The sequence below is a fragment of the Xenopus laevis genome, chromosome 9_10L, assembly GCF_017654675.1.
Source record: "Xenopus laevis strain J_2021 chromosome 9_10L, Xenopus_laevis_v10.1, whole genome shotgun sequence".
Taxonomy (NCBI): domain Eukaryota; kingdom Metazoa; phylum Chordata; class Amphibia; order Anura; family Pipidae; genus Xenopus; species Xenopus laevis.
In genome coordinates this window covers 76,451,366-76,473,848 of record NC_054387.1, presented here as the reverse complement: position 1 = coordinate 76,473,848, position 22,483 = coordinate 76,451,366, and the positions used below count along the sequence as shown (strand labels likewise).

Sequence of the window (22,483 nt, the reverse complement as noted above, 5' to 3'; positions counted from 1 at the left end):
ATTTATATGTTGAATGACTTGCAGGGAAGGCAAGTCAAATCAAAACAGAGAGGCCTATAAAACCTGCCCTGCAGCACACAAACAGGAAACAGTTGCAGGAATATTTGACCATTATTGTTATGAAAACAAGGAATCCAGTTGGTGTTGATCCTCAAAACAAATCATTTAACCAAAATTGTTCCAGGTTCCTGTTTGTACTGAGCACAGAGCTGCAACAGTGTCATAAAGCAATGTGGTGCAACATCAGCCAATCATTTCATAGCCTTTTAACTACAATTGGATATATATTTCTCTGCCATGTGAGGCCCAGCAGAATGCCCCAACACGCCCACAAATCAATAAATAGTTTATCCTGCCTTTTTTTTTTTTTTTTAATAATTTGTATTTGTTGCACACCACACCACGGTTATTAGGGAAGGTGATTCATCAAATGTCCCTTCCAAGAAATACACACCTGTAGGTAGAACCTTATTTATATAGCAGTCATGTGTATCATCCAGGAGGAGATAACTAGGAGACAAAGTTACTGGAGGGACTTGTCCCCCTTCAATAGTTCAATGGAAATGAATGACCTGTTTCCCATGGTTTAGCAACTGCAGCTATAAAAAAAAAAAGAACAGTTACATTGATATAAAGAACAATATAATGACTAATTGTTTTCAGCCACAGATGCACAACTCACCCACGCTACAACATTTCCCAACAAACCTGAAGTTTACCTTATGGTGAATCTGTATGTTTAACCCATAATACACCTAAAGGAAGCATGAGACTTAGCCGCACCCTGTAATTTGGTGATTCTGAAAACAGTGATGGTGGGGGGTTTTATGCAGAAAGGAAACACACACCATTAATACACCATTAAGTATTGTATTGCAATAGACAACAGGTCATACAGTAAAAGGTAACAATCACTTTAACAACTGAATTAAATTAGTTTTCAATATTTTCATAGTTTTTTTTATTGACCTTCCTATTTTGCCTATTTCAAATTGTTGCATGGTTGTCAGGGCCACTGCCCCCAGCAACCAATAAAACAGATGAGGCTTTTATTTTACTGTCATTCAGAATTCAAGGCGTGAGTCAATCTATATACAGTGTATATATTATACGTGGTACTGGGTGGAAGGCCTTTATTACTGATATGTACTGGAAACATACAAAATGCATTTCCATCCATAAACTCCCATGTGACACTATCTATAAGCAAACTCAGTTCCACACCAGCACCCCCAGCAGTGAGCTGTAGTTCCACAACACCTAGATAGTGCCAATACCTCTAATTTATATTACTGCAAACAGGTTTTAACCTACACTAGTTGGACCTGCTTCTCAGAACTAGATAATGAACTGGTTAATTGGCAATGTCACACATTTATATCCAGACGGAGTTAAGGCCACATTACACTAGGGTTCAAATTCTCCCTCTCCCTCTCTCTCTCTCTCTCTCTCTCTCTCTCTAGTGGGGCAATAAATACATATAGTGATGGCTGGAGAAATTAATGAAACAGAAATAAATATCAGTTCAGAGAAAGAACCCACAGTAACCAACCAGAATTTATTTAATCTGATTGGTTACTACAGAGCGAAGCTGCCCGTGCAGGAATAGACCTGGCCAAACGCGTTAATATTTGCCCAATTTGGCCACCCGTGTGCTGGGCAAATGAGATTCCAATACAGACCTATGGACACTCATGCCGAGAGGACTTCATCAATGCTCCAATATGTTGGGTCTGGTTGTGCTACTTTTTCACCAGTTTATTGGCTCATCACCATTATACCAGTATTTACTATTCCCCACACTGTGACTAATACTCACTGTACACTCTGTTTCTTCATCTCACCAAGGGATAAGACATAAAAGTGAAATGTGGTTCTCCCTGCCTGAGATGATTTATTTGCTGTCCCTGACACAGATGGGAAGAAACCAAAGTCATGATAGAAAATAACAGGCTGAGCTTCCCTTTTAAAAAGGAGTGGGGAGCCAGAACAAGAGTCACAGGCAAAATGCAACAATAATACATAATGTAAATGCTGAAGGACGAAGTAGAAATGTGTCCAAGGACTGTGTCACCTGAATAACTGCTGATGGTTTTGTTCACATACAGATACTGAGCCCAGCTTACATGTGAGAGGCTGATAGAAGGGCAACGTTCGTTTTTAAAACTCTGCTCCGAGCGTCCGAAATTCAGTTGCTGCGAAAGGTGGTCATGTCCTTGGGCTCACTGCTGGGGACGCACCAGTCGTCTGCTTCATGGTTGGTCTTGTAATGTTTCCAGGCAGATTTATTGTACACAGGAAGCCTCTCCACTGACTCTGTTGATAAAGCCTGGCAGGGAGAAGGGTTATAATGTAATTATTGCTTTTAAAGGGGAACTGTCATGAACTTTTAATATAAGTTTCCTTATACTGAAATAAGAAACTTTCTAAATATAATCAATTAAAAATTCTGTATCGTTTCTTAAACAATGAGTTTTATCTTCACTCTTCTCTTAGCATCTCATTCAATATACCTTATGGGAGGGGGCTTTTGCCTAGAAGATGTATTAGAGCTAACTCTCTATTAAAATTCCCAGACATCATGTCTCTCTACACGCAGGATTTGTGCAAAAGGCAATTATTCAGTTAGATTTTATTTGTACTGGATTCAGTTATTTAAATGAGCTCTAATTCATCTGCTAGGAAAAGGAGTCCCCCCCCTGTAAGATATAATGGATCATTCTTTTGACACCCAACTCCTGCAAGAAGACAGAATGAAGAGAAACAGATGCTGACAGAGGGACAGTGAGTATAAACTTGATTATTTCAGAAACAGTGCAGACTTTTTAATCAACTGTTTTTATAATGTTTCTCATTTCAGCTTATACTAAATTTTCATTTTCGTTATAGTTCCCCTTTAATTACTGCTCTGAAACATTTCATATCTGACAGTGAGTGAAAACCAGTTGCTACAGAGTATTTCAAACTGTAATGCCATGTAGCGGGCACAATTTACCTGTCCCCTGGCAAGCAGACAATCTGTAGAGGGGTTGATGTAAGATGCCATAGACAGTCACTATTTACTGGGCTTGTGTTTGGGCCGCTGTATAGCTGAAATGTCAGGGGCTATTGTGAACCTCAGTTTGGATCAGGTACATGATTACACAGCGGATAAACAATGGTTTTAAATCTTATGTAGGAAGATATACATTGGGCAAATGCTATTTGTGGCTCTCTACAGGACTACAGTACAGAACAGAAAAAAACTCCCGTGCTAAATGGCATATTTGTTGCCAATAAACAGTTTGTAGGTGCTGGATGAGAGAGACAAGCTTTACATGTAAAATACGTTCACATCATGGCATTACTGGTCCTTTAAAGCTTGTTTTAGAAACAAAAGAGCCTGCCAGCTTTAGTTGTGCATCATGTGTCTGCTACAGGCTCTATATGAGAGTTGTCTGCTCCTGAACACAAGTCATGTAACTATTAATAAATTAACAGAAAAGAGCAATAAATTGGCAAGAACAGCCTTCAAGCAAAAAGAATTCTACTCCCATTAGTTAGTTGATATTATACCTTAAAGTATATAACAGCATCTGTCCCATAACCCTCCAGCGAATATAACTTCAAGTCTCCTTGAAAATACTTTGCATAGAGGCGAGATATTGGCAAGCCATACCCAAACCCGGCCTGCAACAGAAATAATGATGTGAAATGAACAATGGACAGGCATTCACATAACAGATATACAGGTATGGGACCAGTTATCCAGAATGCTGGGGACCAGAGGTTTTCTGGATAATGGATCTTTCCATAATTTGGATCTTCATACCATAAATCTACTAGAAAATAATTTAATTACTAAATAAACCCAATAGGCTGGTTTTGCTTCCAATAAGGATTAATTATATCTTCGTTTGGATCAAGTACAAGGTACTGTATTATTACAGAGAAAAAGGAAATCATTTTAAAAAAATTGGATTATTTGATTATAATGAAGTCTATGGGAGACAGCCTTTCCTTAATTCGGAGCGCTTTCTGGATAATAGTTCCCAGATAATGGATCCCATACCTGTATTAGAAATAGATATAAATATAGGGTGAAAACATTTTGTTCTTTATTTGCCTGATTTTTGTGTGCAGTGAAGCTATTACTAATATTGTATGGCTGGCACCAAAGTAAAAAAAAAAAAAAAAGTATTGGCAAAGCTCATCCCTTGTGTGCTGCTGTAGGAATGTGCATCTACCAGCACTTATTTCTGTCATTTCTTATGGTTCAAAGCACGTTATCCACAATTAGGCATGCACCAAATCCACTATTTTGGATTTGGCTGAACCCCCGAATCCTTCACAAAAGATTCGGCTGAATACCGAACTGAATCCTAATTTGCATATGCAAATTAGCGATGGGAAGGGGGGAAACATTTTTTACTTCCTTGTTTTGTGACAAAAAGTCACGCAATTCCCTTCCCGCCCCTAATTTGCATATGCAAATTGGGATTCGGTTTGGCCGGGCAGAAGGATTCGGCATTATCCGAATCCTACTGAAAAAGGCCGAATCCTGGCCGAATCCCGAATCCACAATTGAATAAATGAGTAACTCTATGGTTATTTCTTGAGCTAAACAAGGAAACTAAACAAGGCTACTTCATGTCTGGTCCTTGCAAGGCAGGAATGAGAGAGGGCCTGTTGTGTAGATTTTTTTTGTGTTACCTTTGCCCAGGTTGTATGACCCAGCAATAGGATTTTCCAATGCTTTGTAATGCTATTGGCACTGTACACAACGTGGAAGGGTCATATACCTCGCTTTTGCTTAGTAGTATATATTTAATCTTCCATTATATATAGGAACATCCATTCTCCCCAACAGAAGAGCCTTGTAATTATTCTGTGCCCCTTAGTGTCTTGTGCATTAATAAATGACCAGTCTGATATGCGCCATTTGAGAAAAGTCTGTAAATCCATTCAGGTTTGGGCAATCCTGCATCACAGATAAAATTCATCTAAAAAGAGATTTATACAAGTAGTTAAAAAAAAACTGTAACAAACCAATGGGGTAGCACGGGATGTTTCCATTCGAGGCAGTGGCGCAGTAGAATACATGTAGTTGAACAAGCGCTCGATTTTCCTTAGAGGAACACCTCCACCTCGATCACTGAGCTGTAATGCAGCACAGGCAACATGAACAGAAATCAGGAAATTTGAAGCAAACAAAAATCAATTTATTTATCGACTGGCACACTTCTCTGATGTTGGACATAGGATGCCTATAATTATTATCAAATCAAAGTATTAAAGTGCTGTGAGAATGCCAGCTGCACATAAGGACAATCTTTACTGTATAGGTTATTAAAGGAGCACAATAGTCTTTAGCTAGTGCTTAGCCATATCTTTGCAATGGCAGAATTAACACTGTTGATTTGTTTTCCCTTCCTAAAATGAACCTCACCTTTAGCCTTTTACTGCTTTAATGGGGGGGGGGGGGTTTGAAGCAAGCAAACTAACTAAACAAAATAACACTTTATTACATACAACTCAGCAAGTGATTATGTGTAAGGAACAGATGTGTTTGTAGATTGTACAGTTCCAGGCTCCCTTTGGGTCCATGCTGGGTTTACTGTCAACAACTAAAGATTCTGGCACAGAAATGGTTAAAGGAAACAGTGATATATTTGTAGAAGAACGATGGGACACACAATTTTTTCCAGAAAAAAAGAATTTAGCGATCAGCTAGTAGATTGAATGAATGTGCAAAGTGTTAGCATGTGACTGGTACAGGAGGATACATAAAGCTCTCAATTCCTGCAGTTGAATGTTAGAAATCTCACATTATGAATGGAACATTCTCCTTTAATTCTAGACTTAACAAGGCATTTGTATCACTAATCCTACTCTAGAACATGGGCAGGGCTATTTACATGTCATTAGTCAGAATATGTTGTGCAAGAAGTGAAATTACCTTAACTGTTAAATCCTCACTGCCCAAAACCACATGCACTTTTATAGGAGGATAGACTCCTTTGTCTGCCTGGAATTCCATGGTGGCTCTCATTGCATTCTGTAAGAAAAAAACAAGTAATGATCTGCTGTCCTTGTAATGCACACTTGTGTGACATGACATTCCTCATAAACTGGCACTAGCCACAGCAACCAGACAAGTTTCACAATCCAGGGGTGTGCCAAGCTCTCAAGCTGCAGTTAAATGCCAACAACCTCCCAGTCAGTATTAAATGAAAGTCAGATAAAAATTAGCCTGGTGCCTCACGTTGGACACTGTAGAAGCTTTTAGATTCTTAAAGGACAACTAAACCATAAAAATGAATATGGCTAGAAATACCATATTTTATATATACAGGTATGGGGCCTATTATCCAGTTCGGGACCTTGGGCTTTCCGGATAACTAATCTATCTGTAATTTGGATCTTCATACCTTAAGTCTACTAGAAAATCATTCAAACATCAAATACACCCAATAGGCTGGTACTGCTTCCAATAAGGATTAATGATATCTCATTTACAATGTATTGTTTTATTATTACAGAGAAAAAGGAAATCATTTTTAAAATTATGGATTTTTTGGATAAAATGGGAGTCTATGGGAGCCATACCGTAATTCGGAGCTCTCTGGATAACAGGTTTCCGGATAATGTATCCCATACCTGTACTGAACTTATTAAACCAACCCAAAGGGTTCAGCCTCTCTATAGTAGCAATGATCCAGGCCATCAAAATTATCACGTGAGATTCCCATCTTGGATTTTGTTAGGAGTGTCTGCAATACCAACATGCTCAGTGTGCTTTGAGCAGCAGAGGAGAAGCTAAGCTTAGTGGTGGTCACAAATTATCAAGAAGGTGGTCACAAATTATCAAGAAATTTTGCCATTTCCTTTTGATTTACAAATCTTTGCCTATCAATGTGTTGTGATTGGTGTTTCCATGATCCCAGTTCCACAATTTTCCAGATTTATTATATACAGAACATAAAATGAACATAAATTTCTTCTATCCAGCTTTTTTTTTCTTCAAAAATCTATGGGAATTTGATATTGTAATTTCGGGATTTGGATAATAATTTTTTTCCTCAAAAACTTGCAAATCAAAAAAGGGATTCAGAAATTAATAAATCTTTTGATGCTGCTCTGTTCAGAAAATTATGTTTGTGAGCAGAGAAAAGTCATCTGACATTTCTGTGGCTAGCTGTGCTACTTCCATATGTGTTTATCTTTTCCTTTGTTAATGCGAATTTGTGACACACACTTCCAGGGTCGGACTGGGCCGGCCCAGACCCCCTCCCCCGATCTGTGCACATGCGCACAGGGGCCCAGAGTTGGCACATGCACGCGGGTGGCCCCCAGAGGTTTGGAACCCGGTGGGCCCCCTAATGTCCAGTCCGATCCTGCATACTTCAGTAACATTACATTCCTAACTTTCCTATGACTGTTGAAATAATTTAAAAAGAATAAAGTGAACCCACACCAGCTATGGGCATGTCTTCCTGTTCAAGGTTTGGCACAAGAAGAGATTCTACATACCTTGAACAGTTCAAACACCATGTGGTAGAGATGAGATGGCACATACACCACTTGAATGGGCTGTCCTGGAGATTTAGCTAGAAATAAGGAAAGCAAAATTAAAGTAGAATGATGCGCTATGATTATTTATGTAATGCTAACATATTCTGAATCATTTAAAGAGATTATACATACAGTCAAAACAGTCCCTGTCCCTGAGGAGCTTATAATTTAAAATCCTTATCACATGCACATGAAGTGAGTTAGCCTGCCTGTATGTTTCTAGAGTGTTTGAAGTGTTTGAAGAAATCCACACAAGTGCAGGATGAACATACAGAATCCTTGTAGATAGTACACTGGCTGGAAACCTAGTACCCCAGCAATGCAAAACAGGAAACAATACACCACTACACTGCCCTTTTTTCTTTAAAAAGCCAAGTACAGCATTTATATATAATTTACTGTCATGCTCCACCTGTCATTTGTAAAGTCGAACCTGTCCCTTCAGCCATTTTGTCTGTTGAAGCAATCTGGCCATCTACACTTGTAATACCAAGCTGTATAACAAATATCCCACTACCCATGTGACCTGCTCAATAACTTAAAATTAAATCTGAAGAAAGTGAAAAAACTCATAAATCTGAAGAGAAGTGGAAAAACGATTACCGTTGAACTCTGTTAACTCTAGTTCCGGGGAGCTCATATAATACAAATCACACAGATGTTTTGCATTTTCATATCCATCTACAGAATAATGGAAATAATGATTAGTCACAAAGTTCCATGTGCTAATTTTGATACATGTAAATCATAACCAGACCTCACAAAGTGTAGTGGGATAGTCTTTAAGTCAATGAACCATGTGAGTTATGAAAATCTTAAGCACTGGACGGAATCCATCCACAATTTTTCGAAACTATAGCTCCCAGCATGCTTTAACTCATGATAAAATCTCAGATTATGCTGAGAGTTGTAGTCTAGATATATTGTGGTAGAGATAGATTGCTTCGGAAGATATACTATATAATAATATGTTTGTTGGCTGTGATCTGATATGGCTCTCCAGTTTATTAGTGTATTTACAGATGAATATGCATATGCAGAGCTATTGTTAATGTAACTTCACTCTCAGCCACTAAAGTAACTGCAAACTGCCCCACATACAGGACATCACACCTTGTCCCTTTTTATCTAGGTCACACAACTCCAAGCTGACCTCCTTAGATTGCAATCAATTTAGTACAGGTAGTCATGATTTTCTTTCTCTGTTCAGAGAATAAAGGTATGGAACATGTTATCCAGAATTCTCACAACCTGGGGTTTTCCAGAAAAGGGGTCTTTTGTAATTTGGATCACCACACTAAAACAATCATTTACACAATAGGATTTTCTTGCCTCCGATAAGGATTAATTATATCTTAGTTAGGATCAAGTACATGATAAAAAAAAATGAATTATTTGATTAAAATGGACTCTATGGGAGATGGCCTACCTGTAACTTGGAGCTTTCTGCACACCATACCTGTATAAGCATTTAAATGTATTCCCCAATTTTTTATTTTGATTGGTTCCTTACAGAAGTTCAGCCCCTGCTTCCTATAAACATCTTTCATTGACTTCTGACACGAGTAGATTAGTCTGCATAACAGTTCAACACAAGCCCATGTGACTAAATATCTTGAAAAGTCTATGAGCAGCATATTATACTGCACATGACTACAATGCCTTAGATGATATTAGTTGTAATGGAGAGCATTCCAGCTGCTGCACTATCTCCAGGTGTCATATAGACTTTAGATATTGAAGTCATACCCTGTTGTTATCCAAATTAACACATGATGTAAAACAGAACTGGTCAGTCATCTGAACGAGTAACTACAGATTCAGAGCAGCATACAGAGGTCAGGTTGAGTTCTATATACTAAAGTAAGGGGGCTGGCTCCATATTAAGTGCATGACAACTTATTATAGGATGAAGATCACTATATATATAGTGAATAAAGTACCCCCTCTTGTAAAATATAAGGATATTATAAGTTACCGAGGAGTTTCATGACCATATAAAAACACGAGGCCGAAGGCCGAGTGTTTTTATACAGGTCATGAAACTCCGAGGTAACTTCTAATATCCTCATATTTTGCAACTGGGGGTACTTTATTTATTATAATACACAAATTTCAGTGAGTCATGTGACAGAAATGACATCAGAACTCACCGTTTATAACTGATGACATCAGAACTCACCGTTTATAAGGATATAATTTACAACATATTCATGGCTTTTGTGTATTATAATAATTTATTGACTAATTTGACTAAGGATGTGCATACACTCCATTAGTTATCGTTAGCACTACTACACATATTTCTCAGCCTGTGATTTTTCATCCAGACAAATAATATTTGTTAACTATGACAAAAGTACTTACTCTAAAAGCTAGATCAATGATACGACTTTACCTTTAACTACGTCAACAACATTGCATGCTGGGTCAATGCTACCAATGTGCTTCGGATGTGCTGGATTCACTTTCACTTCCCCTCCAAAGAGCAAAGCTGCAATTCAGAAAATAGGAAGGATCATTCCTCTAACTCTACATGAATCCTAAGGACAAGTTGTTCTGGAAATTTCTCAATAACTGATCATCTATGCAAAGAAACAGTAAGGTCACATTTAAGGGGAATGTTTCTATTGTAATGTAGTTTCAGCAGATTTTATACACATGGATATTATTCTGAGGCATTTTGCAGTTGCTTTTCTCTTTCTAATTTGCATTTGATTTATCTTTTTATTCTTCCCTGACGAAAGTTCCTGTGAGGAACTGAAACTTTGGTCCAATAAACCTACACGACAGTGGCGTAACTAGATATTACTGGGTCCCACAACACATTATTTTTTAGGCCCCCAAAATGTCTAGAGGTTGACCTGTTTTACCAATATTTATTGAAATTGTGTATGAACTAAGGCCTCATGGGGCCCCTTTAACTCTTGGGCCCCCCTGCAGCCGCATGGTCTGCTTCCTCTGTAGTTACACACCTGCTACACCATGTTTTCAAGTTGACTTTGTTGTTGAATTGTCCTTGGTGTGCCGTCTATTCTCCCAAATGTTTACCCTCATTGAGATTGGCACCCAGGCTTTACTATTTTGTTTGGAATGCATTCCGTATGCTTTTGTGTGTATATATATATATATATATATATATATATATATATATATATATATATATATATATATATATATATATACATATATATATATACATATATATATACACAAAATATTTAAAAAAACTGCAACTTTGTTTCAAATACTTTGCACTATTTAAAGGTTTAAAGTATACCGGTCATCAAATGTAGTCCAATGCATTTATTAGGCAGTGGTTTATAGTTAGCAGGTGCTTCTGAGCTGATAAACATTTAGAGAGCACTGGAATCCCATGAATGAAATGAAGCCGGGAGACAGCATACTTTCTGACTAGTTACCTAGGTAGCAGGACATCTAAATAACAAACAAGTATATCACGCACAATGCAACCGCAGATACTTACTGTGTTGATTTAGCAGCATTCTAATCGATATGCGACTCATGTAAAAGCGGTCTAAAAAATACTGCACATTCTGAGAAGTTACTGGATCGACCCCAAAACTGTCTTTAAATTCAACCACTCCCTGAGCCATAGTTGGGATGACATCATTGTGTCGATTCCGGATGGTGATCACTGTGTCTGTGAATCTATTGTAAAGACAAACATAAGGCCTCTTTCATACTTTCTGTGCAAGATGAGAAAAGGAACTGCCGATTTCAACAGTCATCAGATATGGATGGATGAATTCAACTGGAAGTAAACTTCAATTTGGCATGTATATAATTTATATTTTATATATACATTTACTTGCATACGCAGCTGTCAAATATACAGGAGGAAGGAAGTCCGGTCCTTACAGTCTACCTGACTTAAACACATAGGGACTACCTACTATTAAGGGCTTAACTGCTAGTTTGAAAATACATGCACCTGTTAAATCACATGCACATCAGTTGCACCCATATTGCTGTATGCCTAGAAATGTGAAAGAGCACCCACAAAGGTTTAAAGGATGCTTGTAGTTTCTACCAGCCACTGTCCAGTTTTAAAAGTAGAGGGGCTTCATCTGTACATTACACACATATTAGTAAACTCTGATAATCAACTGACTAGGTTTGTGTCAGCCATGGTCTTAAAAGCTTGTGACTGAGGATTAATCATTTAGGACCTTGCTATGTCTGGCAGATGTAATGCATTTGGCCAACGGCAAGAGCACACAGAGTACCTGTAAATAATATCTCCTAAACCAGGAAACCTTCTAGGTCCTGAAAAGCACTGAGGAGTGGTGGCTGAAACAGCTAAAAACACCAAACTTGTACTGGAAGTTCTACGGAACAGGGACTGCATCAGAGATGTTCTATGCACAGAGCTCCTGTATCTGGTGATGTACAGGCACTATAGATTGACTGCAGACCACAAGATTTGGGGGAGGCACTGTAGCCCTGACTATATAGCGGTTTGGAAGAAAGTGCCATTCCCATAATACTGTGTCCTGAAGATGGCACTGCTGAAATGGAGAAATTGCATTAGTAGCTCTTTAAATAACTATAGTGCCCAGACAGTGGATTCACTGTATTCCAGCTTGATAAAAAATAGTGCAATTCCCATACCATAGAGAACATTGTTTAATAGGTCCTACCCAACTCCATTCAGTGGACCAATTTATAAAAGGAGACCTATTATGTGAAAAACAAGAATGTGCCAGTGCATTCAACTCTTGAGTTGAGTTTCTGGTTACTTTATTGAAAATGTCTGCAAAAACCCTACTAGTCCCGCCTATCTGTTCCTCTTCTTGCTGCCTCTTTTCCCAGGCTGTGTAGGGGAGTTGGCGGCACTCAGCATACTGCCCTGTAGGATAGGAACCAATCAGCAGCTAGGCTGACCTAGGGAACTGAAGCCTGTCTTTACTTGTGTGACTGCAGGGCTGTGATTGGCTGTCTCCCCCTACTGTGCTTTTGGCAGGGACTGTTAGGACACACCCGCCCCTCATTTGAAACACAGACAGGGACCAGTGAACATCTTTAGGGAGCTCCAGTAAAGGGTTCATTTGTAAAGACAATATCAATATATTGCCAAAAGTAAAACCAGCACCATAGAGTATACATGATTGTCTACAAAATTAGGGGGGTTTCATTTATCCAATATGTCTCCTTTAAACTATGTTATACTGGCAATCTAGTTGGTAACTATATCATTTCTGATAGGTTACAATCCTGCATCTGGTCAGGTAACATCTGAATACCTGCAAAGTATTTGAATTCTGGGAGAAAAGGGCTTGAATAAATATTTTTTCTTTTCAGCTGAGCCGCCTCCTACACTGAAGTCACTTCCAGATTACAAAGCAAAGGATACCAGATTGGAACACGGTAAACTCTTGGGGTTAAAATGCAGAGTTGGGCTACAGATTTCTACCATAACGTATATTGGAAAGTTGCTTACTGTGCAAAAAAAAAAAAAACCAAATAAATGCAGTTTTCGGCTTGAGGACTCCTGTTCAAGGTTGGACAATATCCAAAACAATTCTATGGTGTCCTTTTGATAAAGCCTGACCCACTACATGTCTGTAACAGCCCAGTACGGCATACTTACTTTTGGACTGTATTTAAGTCCTCTGCATTGGTGTCCTTGAAATCAATTATTTCTTGGAAGCTCTGAACATACCTGCATGAGACATATGTGGAACACAGGGACCATTACCCAAACTGATCTCAGTGACTGCATCTGTAGTATATTCACATAAGGAGTTCAATGCACTTTTTACATTTGAAATACCATTGAATAAAATAATAATAATTAAATAATTTAAAAATTTAAAAAAAAAAACTTTTTACCACCTGCATTGTACATTTAGATGCAACTGTAAACCAATATATGGATAGACATGGTGATGTTGCACTGCACATCCAACCCTGGACAGGCACCACCATATATAAAGCCACCAGCAGATCCCATTTCTTCATCTGCACACTATTTCATTTACATTCATTTTCAATCAGTGTCAGTACTCAAAGCAGCTCAGCTGAGAAATAACAGCTACCTGAACTCCTTAAAATGTAAAATGCACTTTGGGGGAAAGTATTCAGGCAAATGGGACCAGCACAGAAGAAATCGTTTTAAATAGGAAATGATTATTATCATTATCATATCATATTATATGATTACATATAGTGGTGACTATGGTCAATGGGAAAAAATGTATTGATTATTGATGAATAATGTGTTGTGACAACAGTCACCCATGTACCTATAATGAGTTTTAAGCCTTTTGGGACATATGATATAGTGGGGATGACAGCTGGAGCAGAAACAGAGAGAGGGTGGTAGCAGCGAATAAAGGTATATGTGCCCTTTAATCAATTTCTTTGTAGTGACATTTTACTCTTATTAGGGAACCATACCTTTCTACTTCCTTAATTGTAATGCTGCAGACAAGTCATTCTACTGGTTTGAAAATGAAGCTTGTCAATCCAACCAAGCAATATAATTAATTTCTGTTTTTCAATCCTTACCAGCTCTGAACTAGCTTAATAGATGGCATCTTCAGGAGGTTGTCTGGAAGCAAATTTATCTCTTTCATGATGTTTGCTAATCGTACTGGCAATTCATGCCTCAGAAATATAAATGATGTCTTTTCACACGCATTCACTGAACCTGGAAAAGCAAATGAAAGGAACAATCTTGAAAAACTTTTCATTTTCCCCACTTCATAGATTCTGATATTAGAACAGAGAATACTTTCTTTCATTTACCCAGTTGATAACTAGGGTTTTTGTGTGCTTTTCCCTTCACTTATTACATCTTTCTACTTGCATACATAAGCCGAAGCTTTATCCATCAGCAACATAAGAACTATCTACTCCTTCAACTGCTGCATACTTACAATCCTCATTGCTACTAAACATATATACTTAAATGGATTATGTCATGATTTTTATAGTGTAGTTTTTATTTGTAAATTACACTGTTTACACTGCAAATAATTCACTCTACCATATAAAATTTAATTCCTGAATAAACAAGTCTATTTTTTTAGTTGTAATATTGGTGTATAGGCAGCCATCTCAGGTCATTTTGCCTGATCCTGTGCTTTCAGATACAGCTAGCACTACCCAATGGAATTGTTTTCAGACATGCTATTGTTTCTCCTACTCAAGGTAACTGAAGGAGTTGCACGGAGACTTGAATCTTTGCTATTGAGTGTTGTTCTTACATCTACCAGGGAGTGTTTATCTTGTTTGAGGGAACTGCTATCTTGTTACCTTCCTATTTTTCTGTTGCTGGGGGAAGGGTGTGCCTGAAGTTAATCACAGCACAAGCCACATGACTGAGGGCACCTGGGAAACTGACATGTCTAGCCCCATGTCAGATTTAAAAATTGAATATAAAAAAAATCTGTTCTGCTCTTTTGAAAAATGGATTTCAGTGCAGCAGCACTATTAACTGATGTATTTTGAAAAAAAAAATGTTGTCCTGAGACAGTATCCCTTTAAAGTAGAAGGAAAGGCTTTGTGCACTTGGGGGGTCTCAAATGTTAGGCACCCCAAGTGACTGTATTGACTTACCTGAAGCCCCGAGCCGGTGCTCCGATCAGCAGAAAACTGCACCAGCCCTGGGTGATATCAGTGAGCACCACTGAGCAATCCTCTTCCGTCTTCCTCTTTCTTTGAGCGGCTGCACATATGCAGTAGAACGAAAAGCCAAACTTTAAATAAAAAGTCAGCTATTTCGTTCAACTGAGCATGTGTTTTCCCTGGGAAATTTAAAGAAAGAAGAATCCAGAAGAGGATTACTCTGTGGTGCTTACCGGTATAACGAGGCCGGTGCAGTTTTCTGCTGATAGGTGCACAGGTGATTTATTTATATGAAGCAGATTATTACATATGAGCTGTTATGCAATATATTTTATAGAGACCTACATTGTTCGTGGGGTATAGTTTTCCTTTAGGGTAAGGGCACACGGGCAGATTCGGGGAGATTAGTCGCCCCGGCGACAAATCTCTCTATTCTTTGGGGCAACAATCCCCCCTGAACTGCCTTCCCCAACCTTCCGCCGGCTATAATGAAAAACCTCCAGCAATATGGCACTGGTGGCTCTTCGTTTTCCATAGTCGCCCAAGGTTGCCTCACAAGGAAACTTCGGACGACTTCGGAAAACGAAGCGTTGCTGCTGGAGATTTTTCATTATAGCCGGCGGGAAGGCAGTTCGGGGAGATTGTTGCCCTGAAGAAGAGAGCGATTTATCGCAGGTGCGACTAATCTCCCTGAATCTGCCCGTGTGCCCTTACGCTTAAACTGCTTTGTGCACCATTGTTTGCAGGGGCCTGCCTTGCACTGCAGGTAACAGATAAGCTAGTGAGAAGACAATGGGTTCTTGTTCAGTAATAGAGGGCAGGCTGCAGGAAAGCAATGTATGATATAGCATGGACAAGGTCATGTTCTCTAGCAGAGAGCAACATGTACTATTACTTGCACTGTTACACAGCAGCAGTGGCATGACTAGAAATTACTCTGGCCCCACAGAAAAATATTTACAGGACCACCTAAACCTCTGTGCCGATCAGCTACTTATAACATATGCCTTTTTATAAAAAATGTGCAATGCTCTGTTACTGCAGTTCCTTAAAAAAACACAACTCATACAATAAAAAGATATTGGCATATTGAAATGTAAATAAATGTCCAGCATATATTCATTGCAAAGTTATTTGTAAATGTCATTGCTACTGAAGGCAGCATCGGTCTGGCCATTACTAATCTCTGCACAGATTGTCCAGACTGTTGAAACAATGCAGCAAAAGTCCGTACTCCTCCAGACACAACTCCAAAGCCCTGTATACTTCCCCATAAAGAGATTTAACTGGACAACAGCTGCTTTTGTCACACTGTAAAATAATTCTAATACTGGGTTGAAGTGTAACAGAAAAGAGCACAGAAACTGCACCTCCCCAATTGTATTTTAAATGGTATAGTTATATTGGCTCAATAAAAAATACAACACTTGGGAAGACGATGTTTCTTTGACCCTGCCATTTTGGGTTGAATGTTAAGCCAATGGTACTACTTGTTCTATGTATTTTGGACATAAGAACACCAATTAATTAGCAGGTAATTGTGTTGAACATCTGCTCAGCCTGATAATTCCTAGATTTTACCTTTTTACCTGCCCTAAGCCGGCCGGGAGAGGTACTCTTCCCAGAACCATTGTTGCAGAGTCAGTAGAGTAAGTGTTAAATGAGGACTCTCAGAATGAATGTATCAGTCAGGTGGCAGTGGTTCTTAAACAGTTAACAGGAAATGTATTTCATAAATTATTATTTATTTAATAAGAATAGTGATGCCAAGATTTCTTTAAAAGTATAGCTGCAGCTACTTGTAATATAAGTAGAAGACAACAGCAACTACAGAAATCCTATACTCACTTATATGGAGCTCAAATGAGGCAAAACACAAAGTAAATGGAATATGAACCAGGATAGATGCAGAGACACCCAGTGAATGGCATCCAGGAGTAGGCTAGTATTGTCTGGGGATTGCTAACCCCACTGATTCTCATATGCTGGGGCACTGAGCTGCCCATGCACACTAACCCAACCTGCCTCACAACCCTGCGGTGTACTAGGACTATGGGTACTATGGGTCTGACAATTCAATAACTGGTATCCCAAAAAGTAAGACCTAGTCCATCCTTTGGGCTTCCAGCACTCCTCAGGCAGAGTACCAAAAGCCCAGCACATGGTGATCCCACCGCTTTTATCATCTATGGAGAGGGACCTCCTATAACACACAAAAGCCATGAATATCTTCGTAAATTATATCCTTATAAACGGTGAGTAGTGATGTAATCAATCAGTTATAAACGGTGAGTAGTGATGTCATTTTTGTCACATGACTCACTAAAACTTGTGTATTATAATAAATAAAGTACCCCTCATTGTAAAATACGAGGATATTAGAAGTAACCTCGGAGTTCCATGACCTGTATAAAAGCAATAGCATATGTATATGGTCATGGAACTCCTCGGGGACTTATTCTTATATTTTACAATTGGGTACTTTATTCACTATATATCACAGTGCTAAATAGAAACACTTCAGCTCCTTCCTATCTCACATCCTGTCAGTAAGAAAAAGAATCATTATTTCACATCCCTACACAATATTATATATTTTTAATAATTTGGGGAGATTACACAAGCAGGTGAAAAGTGAAAAAAAAATTGCACTTTGCCCCAAGTCATTGGGGTAGATTCAGAAAAGGGTCAAATTGTCACCAGCGACCGCTTCACCATACATCGCACAACTTTGCCAGGCGCAAATGCGATATGAATATGCTAATTCACGAAAATGCAAAGTTTCGTCCAGCACGTCAAATGCTGACGACTTTTTGCTAGAGTTACTTCAGCTGTGCTAGCATTTCATAGCGAAGATGCGCAATCGTTCATTTGTGCCTAGATCTTGCGCTTAGGTCAATTTGCATAGGGCGGGTAATTTAAAGTTGCATGGAGGTCTTTATTATAAATGTTGGTGCAAATACTTGAAGTTACCACTTTTTCAAATACATGTCCAGGGAACCTCAATAAAAAGACAAGAGAGTTAATATAATGCCTTACACATGAGCCCACTGTAAAATGTTTGGAGATAACCGGTTACCCAAAAAAGTCAGGACTTTTGCAGGCAATTCCGCTTAATAAAAAGAAAAACGTTTTTGGAACTTTCATGCATTTTTGACACAGAATATGATGTAAGTGAAAGAAGATAGAGGAAGATCTAGCTTCTTTTAAGCACTTCGCCTGGTCTGAGGTGGCAAAGTCAACTATGGCGAAACAGGCAACGTTCACAGTAAAATCCACACACTTTAGTGAATTTGTGGAGTAACGATTGTTTGCCGGAGAGAGAAAAGTCGTCTGGCGATAGAGTGAGAATGAATGCTAGAGACAGTCCCGTCGCTAGCGAATTGGCGCCTGTTAGTGAATTGGCGATGTCCCTGCGCAGGGTCGGATTTGTCTGAGGCCTCAAGGTCCTAGCACAGCACGCAGTTAAAACAATTTTGACTTCCTTGTTTGTGTAATCAAAAGTCACATAATTTTTTTGATTTGGATTCAATTCGGCTAGGCACTTGGATCCAGCCGAATCTTGACTGAATCCCAAACCGAATCCTGGATTCTGTGCATCTCTACATACAATACAGTGATGCTGAAAGCTACCATACAGTGAGTTACATTTTGACCTCTTTTCTATTTATTCACCACCCTGTATTTACTAAAGTTGCACTCGTGATCAGCACTTTATTCCTTATCTGTATTATAAGGCTAATGTTAGACTGGGAGATTTCCTAGTAGCAGTTAACAGAGGGAGTTATCCAAATTTCCAAGCAAGTGCTTGCTAATTACACCAGTCCCTGGGGAAGAGAGCTGGCCTTCAAAACAGTATACATGGGGTGAAGTCCCCCTCAGCCACAACCAGGAAGTGCTCTCAATATGGCAATGTATATAGAGATGGGGCTCTGTAAGTATGTGTATGGATTTGTCAGATGATTGATATTGAGAGGGTACACCATCACAGTAAATTCCTTACGGTGCCTAGATCTCAGGCCTGATTACAGAATTCATTCCATGAATGACCAAGAGATGGGGGTCTTTAGGATTTGCTAATAACTGGTAAAGGTATGCCCTTGAACCCAGGTAAGTTTTTTTCTAAATTGTGCATGGAACAGTAGGGGGTAATAAGAAAGCATGTTCAGAGACTGCAAAGATCAACAATAGAAGATACAGCAGGCAAGTAATAAACAATGTACTTACCATACCTTTATACCTACAAGATAGGGCTTATACTGTGCCACCAAAACTATGTATTCCTAATGGAGTGAGGGGGTCAAAAGCCCTATCTCCTCTTATAAAAGTATCTAAAAATTAAATAAAACCCTATGTCTCCATTAAAAACTTAAAACTAAAAAGGAATGTTTTTTATTTATTTTTATTTTTTTTTATTAGACCCCCTACCCTAGAAGCATAAGGTGGAAGCAAATGGGTATGGAACTTTTGATAATTCACTACCACAGTGGCCAGAGATTGAGGTGGTCAGGTGAAAGAGCTCACTATATCTCCTTGGTTACTTTCTCACGCCCTCCTAGCTAAAGACACAGGGGCTCAAAACCACCTAATAGCCAGCCTCAAGATCAGGGATCCAATAAATCCCACACAGCCCTGTACAGACACCCCAGTGCATTTATTCATTTCAACCATTTCTCCATCATACACACAGTTACCAAGGGGTCCGGACCCTACCCTAACACACATGAGAATATTAAAAGCAGGAGTATGTCACGGCATGCAGTGGACACAAAATATGTGAACGTACACATGCACAATGCCACATTTTGATGTTAAGGCTTTGAACAAGCTATTTATAGAAGCTGTGATTTCCCTACAGTCAGACTTGGTTAATTTATGTATTTCATATGTATTTTTTATTTCATTATGTATTTCAGCATCAATAGATACCCACAATAACCAAAATCCTCACTGTCATAGGCAGCAAAGGTATAATGCCTATCTATCTATACACAAGCAGGCCCAATACTTTCCCCAGCCCAGTTTGTACCTGCATAAGCAGTGAATTGCTCAATGTTAACAAAACAAGTCTAATCTTACCCATAATTACCCAAAGCAAACAATAAACATGTTGCTGTCACAGGTTTACTGCAGCTGATTGCTCAAGTTAATAGTAACTCATAACAACCAATCAAAATTTGGCTTTAAGTCTTACCGTATCAAAGCTGAGTGACTGCTATGGATTATCAGTCCAGAGTAAAATTATAATAGCTTTGTAAACCAAGTTGTATAGGGGAAATGTAAACCATATCAAGCAAACAACACAAAACCTGAGATCAATGAGATATAAACCCCAAAATAATTTTTTTTGCCTAATGAAATCAACTGTAAGTCTACTTTCCAGGCAGCACCTGCCTTTCTATATTCTGCCCTGGAGGATCTAAATTTTGAAATAATGTAACAAACAACCTGCTACATTATGAAGAAACATGCAACTATGCCTCCTTTCATATTATTTCAAGAGACATAAATAGCAGTGCAGAAAGGGACAAATCATACTTTCAATTTGCAAATAACTTAAAATCCACAGAAAACATGTAATAGACAAATATTGGATGTTGCTTAGAATGAAATTTTCTCTCTTTTGGCAAAATTGTATTCTTGGTTTAACATCCCCTTTAACAGTTTCAAGATCAAGGAAAGCAATTCTGTTGCTATATAGAACTACTTCATAGTGCCATTTACACCATTTTTTTGGATTAAATGTTCTCCTGGCCATCAGTATGGGTGCTATTCAGACCAGAAATATCCGCAGTCAATGAGAGATTAGTGATCAATGTGCTGTTGAACTGGAATATTTGATTGTATGAGGGATGCTGGGAGTTGTAGTCTCACAACAGCTGGAGGTCAGCAGATTGGATGCTACTGCTGTGTATAATAGTAATAGCCAACAACTGTTACATACTTACAGTTCATGGCACCAAGGGGCCCCTGAAATACTTGGCCCACATCAAATGCTCTTCCCTAAATCCAGTGCCCATTATCCAAAATGCCCAGGGGCCTGGCAAAGACATCTCAGTCAAACCCTTGCATTACTTCAGCAGCATCAGCTGACCAACAGGCCCGAAGCACTTAAGTGTGTGCCTACCCAGACATGACCCATTTGGGCCCTTGGCGGGTCCCCAACTCACCGAAATCCAGGAACTGTTTCATGGACAGGGGGGACGGGGAAAACTTAGAGTAGAAGTCAACCAGGCTTGGGGTATTTCTGCTGGATAGGGGGGCGCTTCTCATCAAAGCTCTGAGTAGCCTCATCTTCACCCTGGCACGCAGCGGGCACTACCAACTAAGGAGCGCTGCGGGGTACACTACCATACCCTCCTCGTAGTCCTTTTGGGATTTACCCAGCATGCACCACTGAATGCCGCCTTATATACAGGCTTCACCAGGCGCTTGTCAGTGCTCACAAGCTACCCGAGTGGCACCGCTCACCCTCACCAGCCATACACCAGAGGGCTCAGAACCCCAGTACCCAGCAGCTGGCCAGTCCGCAGCCTCTCACACGCGTCCTTCAATATCCAACCAACCAGTACCACCGGAGTGAAAAGGGGCGGTACCTAGTCTCCACACAGTTCCGTCCCACCTTTGCCAATGAGAAACGGGAAAGTGTTGTGGGGGCGGGACAATAGGCGTCAAAACTGGAAGCCATTTTAGAGAAGGTTATGTGCTCAAACGGAGTACAAAGAATTGCGGCCATCATCAGCACCCAATAATTTCAGGGATAACGATTCTAAAAATCTGAACTTCCATTGTCCCGCCTACTGAACGCTTCCTTACTGGGCTACACTCACAGACCGTGCCCTATTGGCTCTCATAGATTTGACTAAATACGAGCCTTCTTATATTTTTAGCTTTTTTCCTTGTTGGTAATGGCATCAAGTATCTTTATTACCGGCCAGGTGGAAACAATTGAACCACCAACTGCAGTGACCCAGCTGGCATGTGTATTATTAATGTTCTTATAAGGCATTTTTGCTCTTCCTGGCATGTGGGGTTAATATGCTCATTGCACATAGGATGAATGGTAGCAAGAGGCAGTTAATGGAATGCCAAGACCTGTGTGTTTCTCATGAATGTGCCCTCTGAGGACTCAGACACCCTATTATATTTCATCTTTTATTATATTTAGGCTTGCAATCTGGCCGGTATTTTACCAGCCTGGCCAGTAAAAATGATGCTTGATGCCATCATGCCAATGTTATTAATAGGGAAAAAACAGCAACAATATAGGATTTTTTTCCCAGAAAAGGTGGCAACCCTTATTATATTGGAAATTTCAAGTGTAATGAAGCAG

The 22,483-nt window shown here is 39.3% G+C and overlaps 1 protein-coding gene across 1 annotated transcript; it reads right to left on the bottom strand.

Annotated features, from left to right (window-relative positions):
* Positions 1 to 856: 856 nt before the first annotated feature.
* Positions 857 to 21,522, bottom strand: pdk1.L (pyruvate dehydrogenase kinase 1 L homeolog). Its single transcript, NM_001091547.1, is given in 11 exon segments — positions 857 to 2,329; positions 3,556 to 3,669; positions 5,029 to 5,139; positions 5,939 to 6,037; positions 7,513 to 7,589; positions 8,158 to 8,235; positions 9,953 to 10,048; positions 11,042 to 11,226; positions 13,169 to 13,240; positions 14,089 to 14,230; positions 21,321 to 21,522. Coding segments are annotated over 11 exon segments (1,239 nt in total). The 5' UTR covers positions 21,445 to 21,522; the 3' UTR covers positions 857 to 2,188.
* Positions 21,523 to 22,483: the final 961 nt, after the last annotated feature.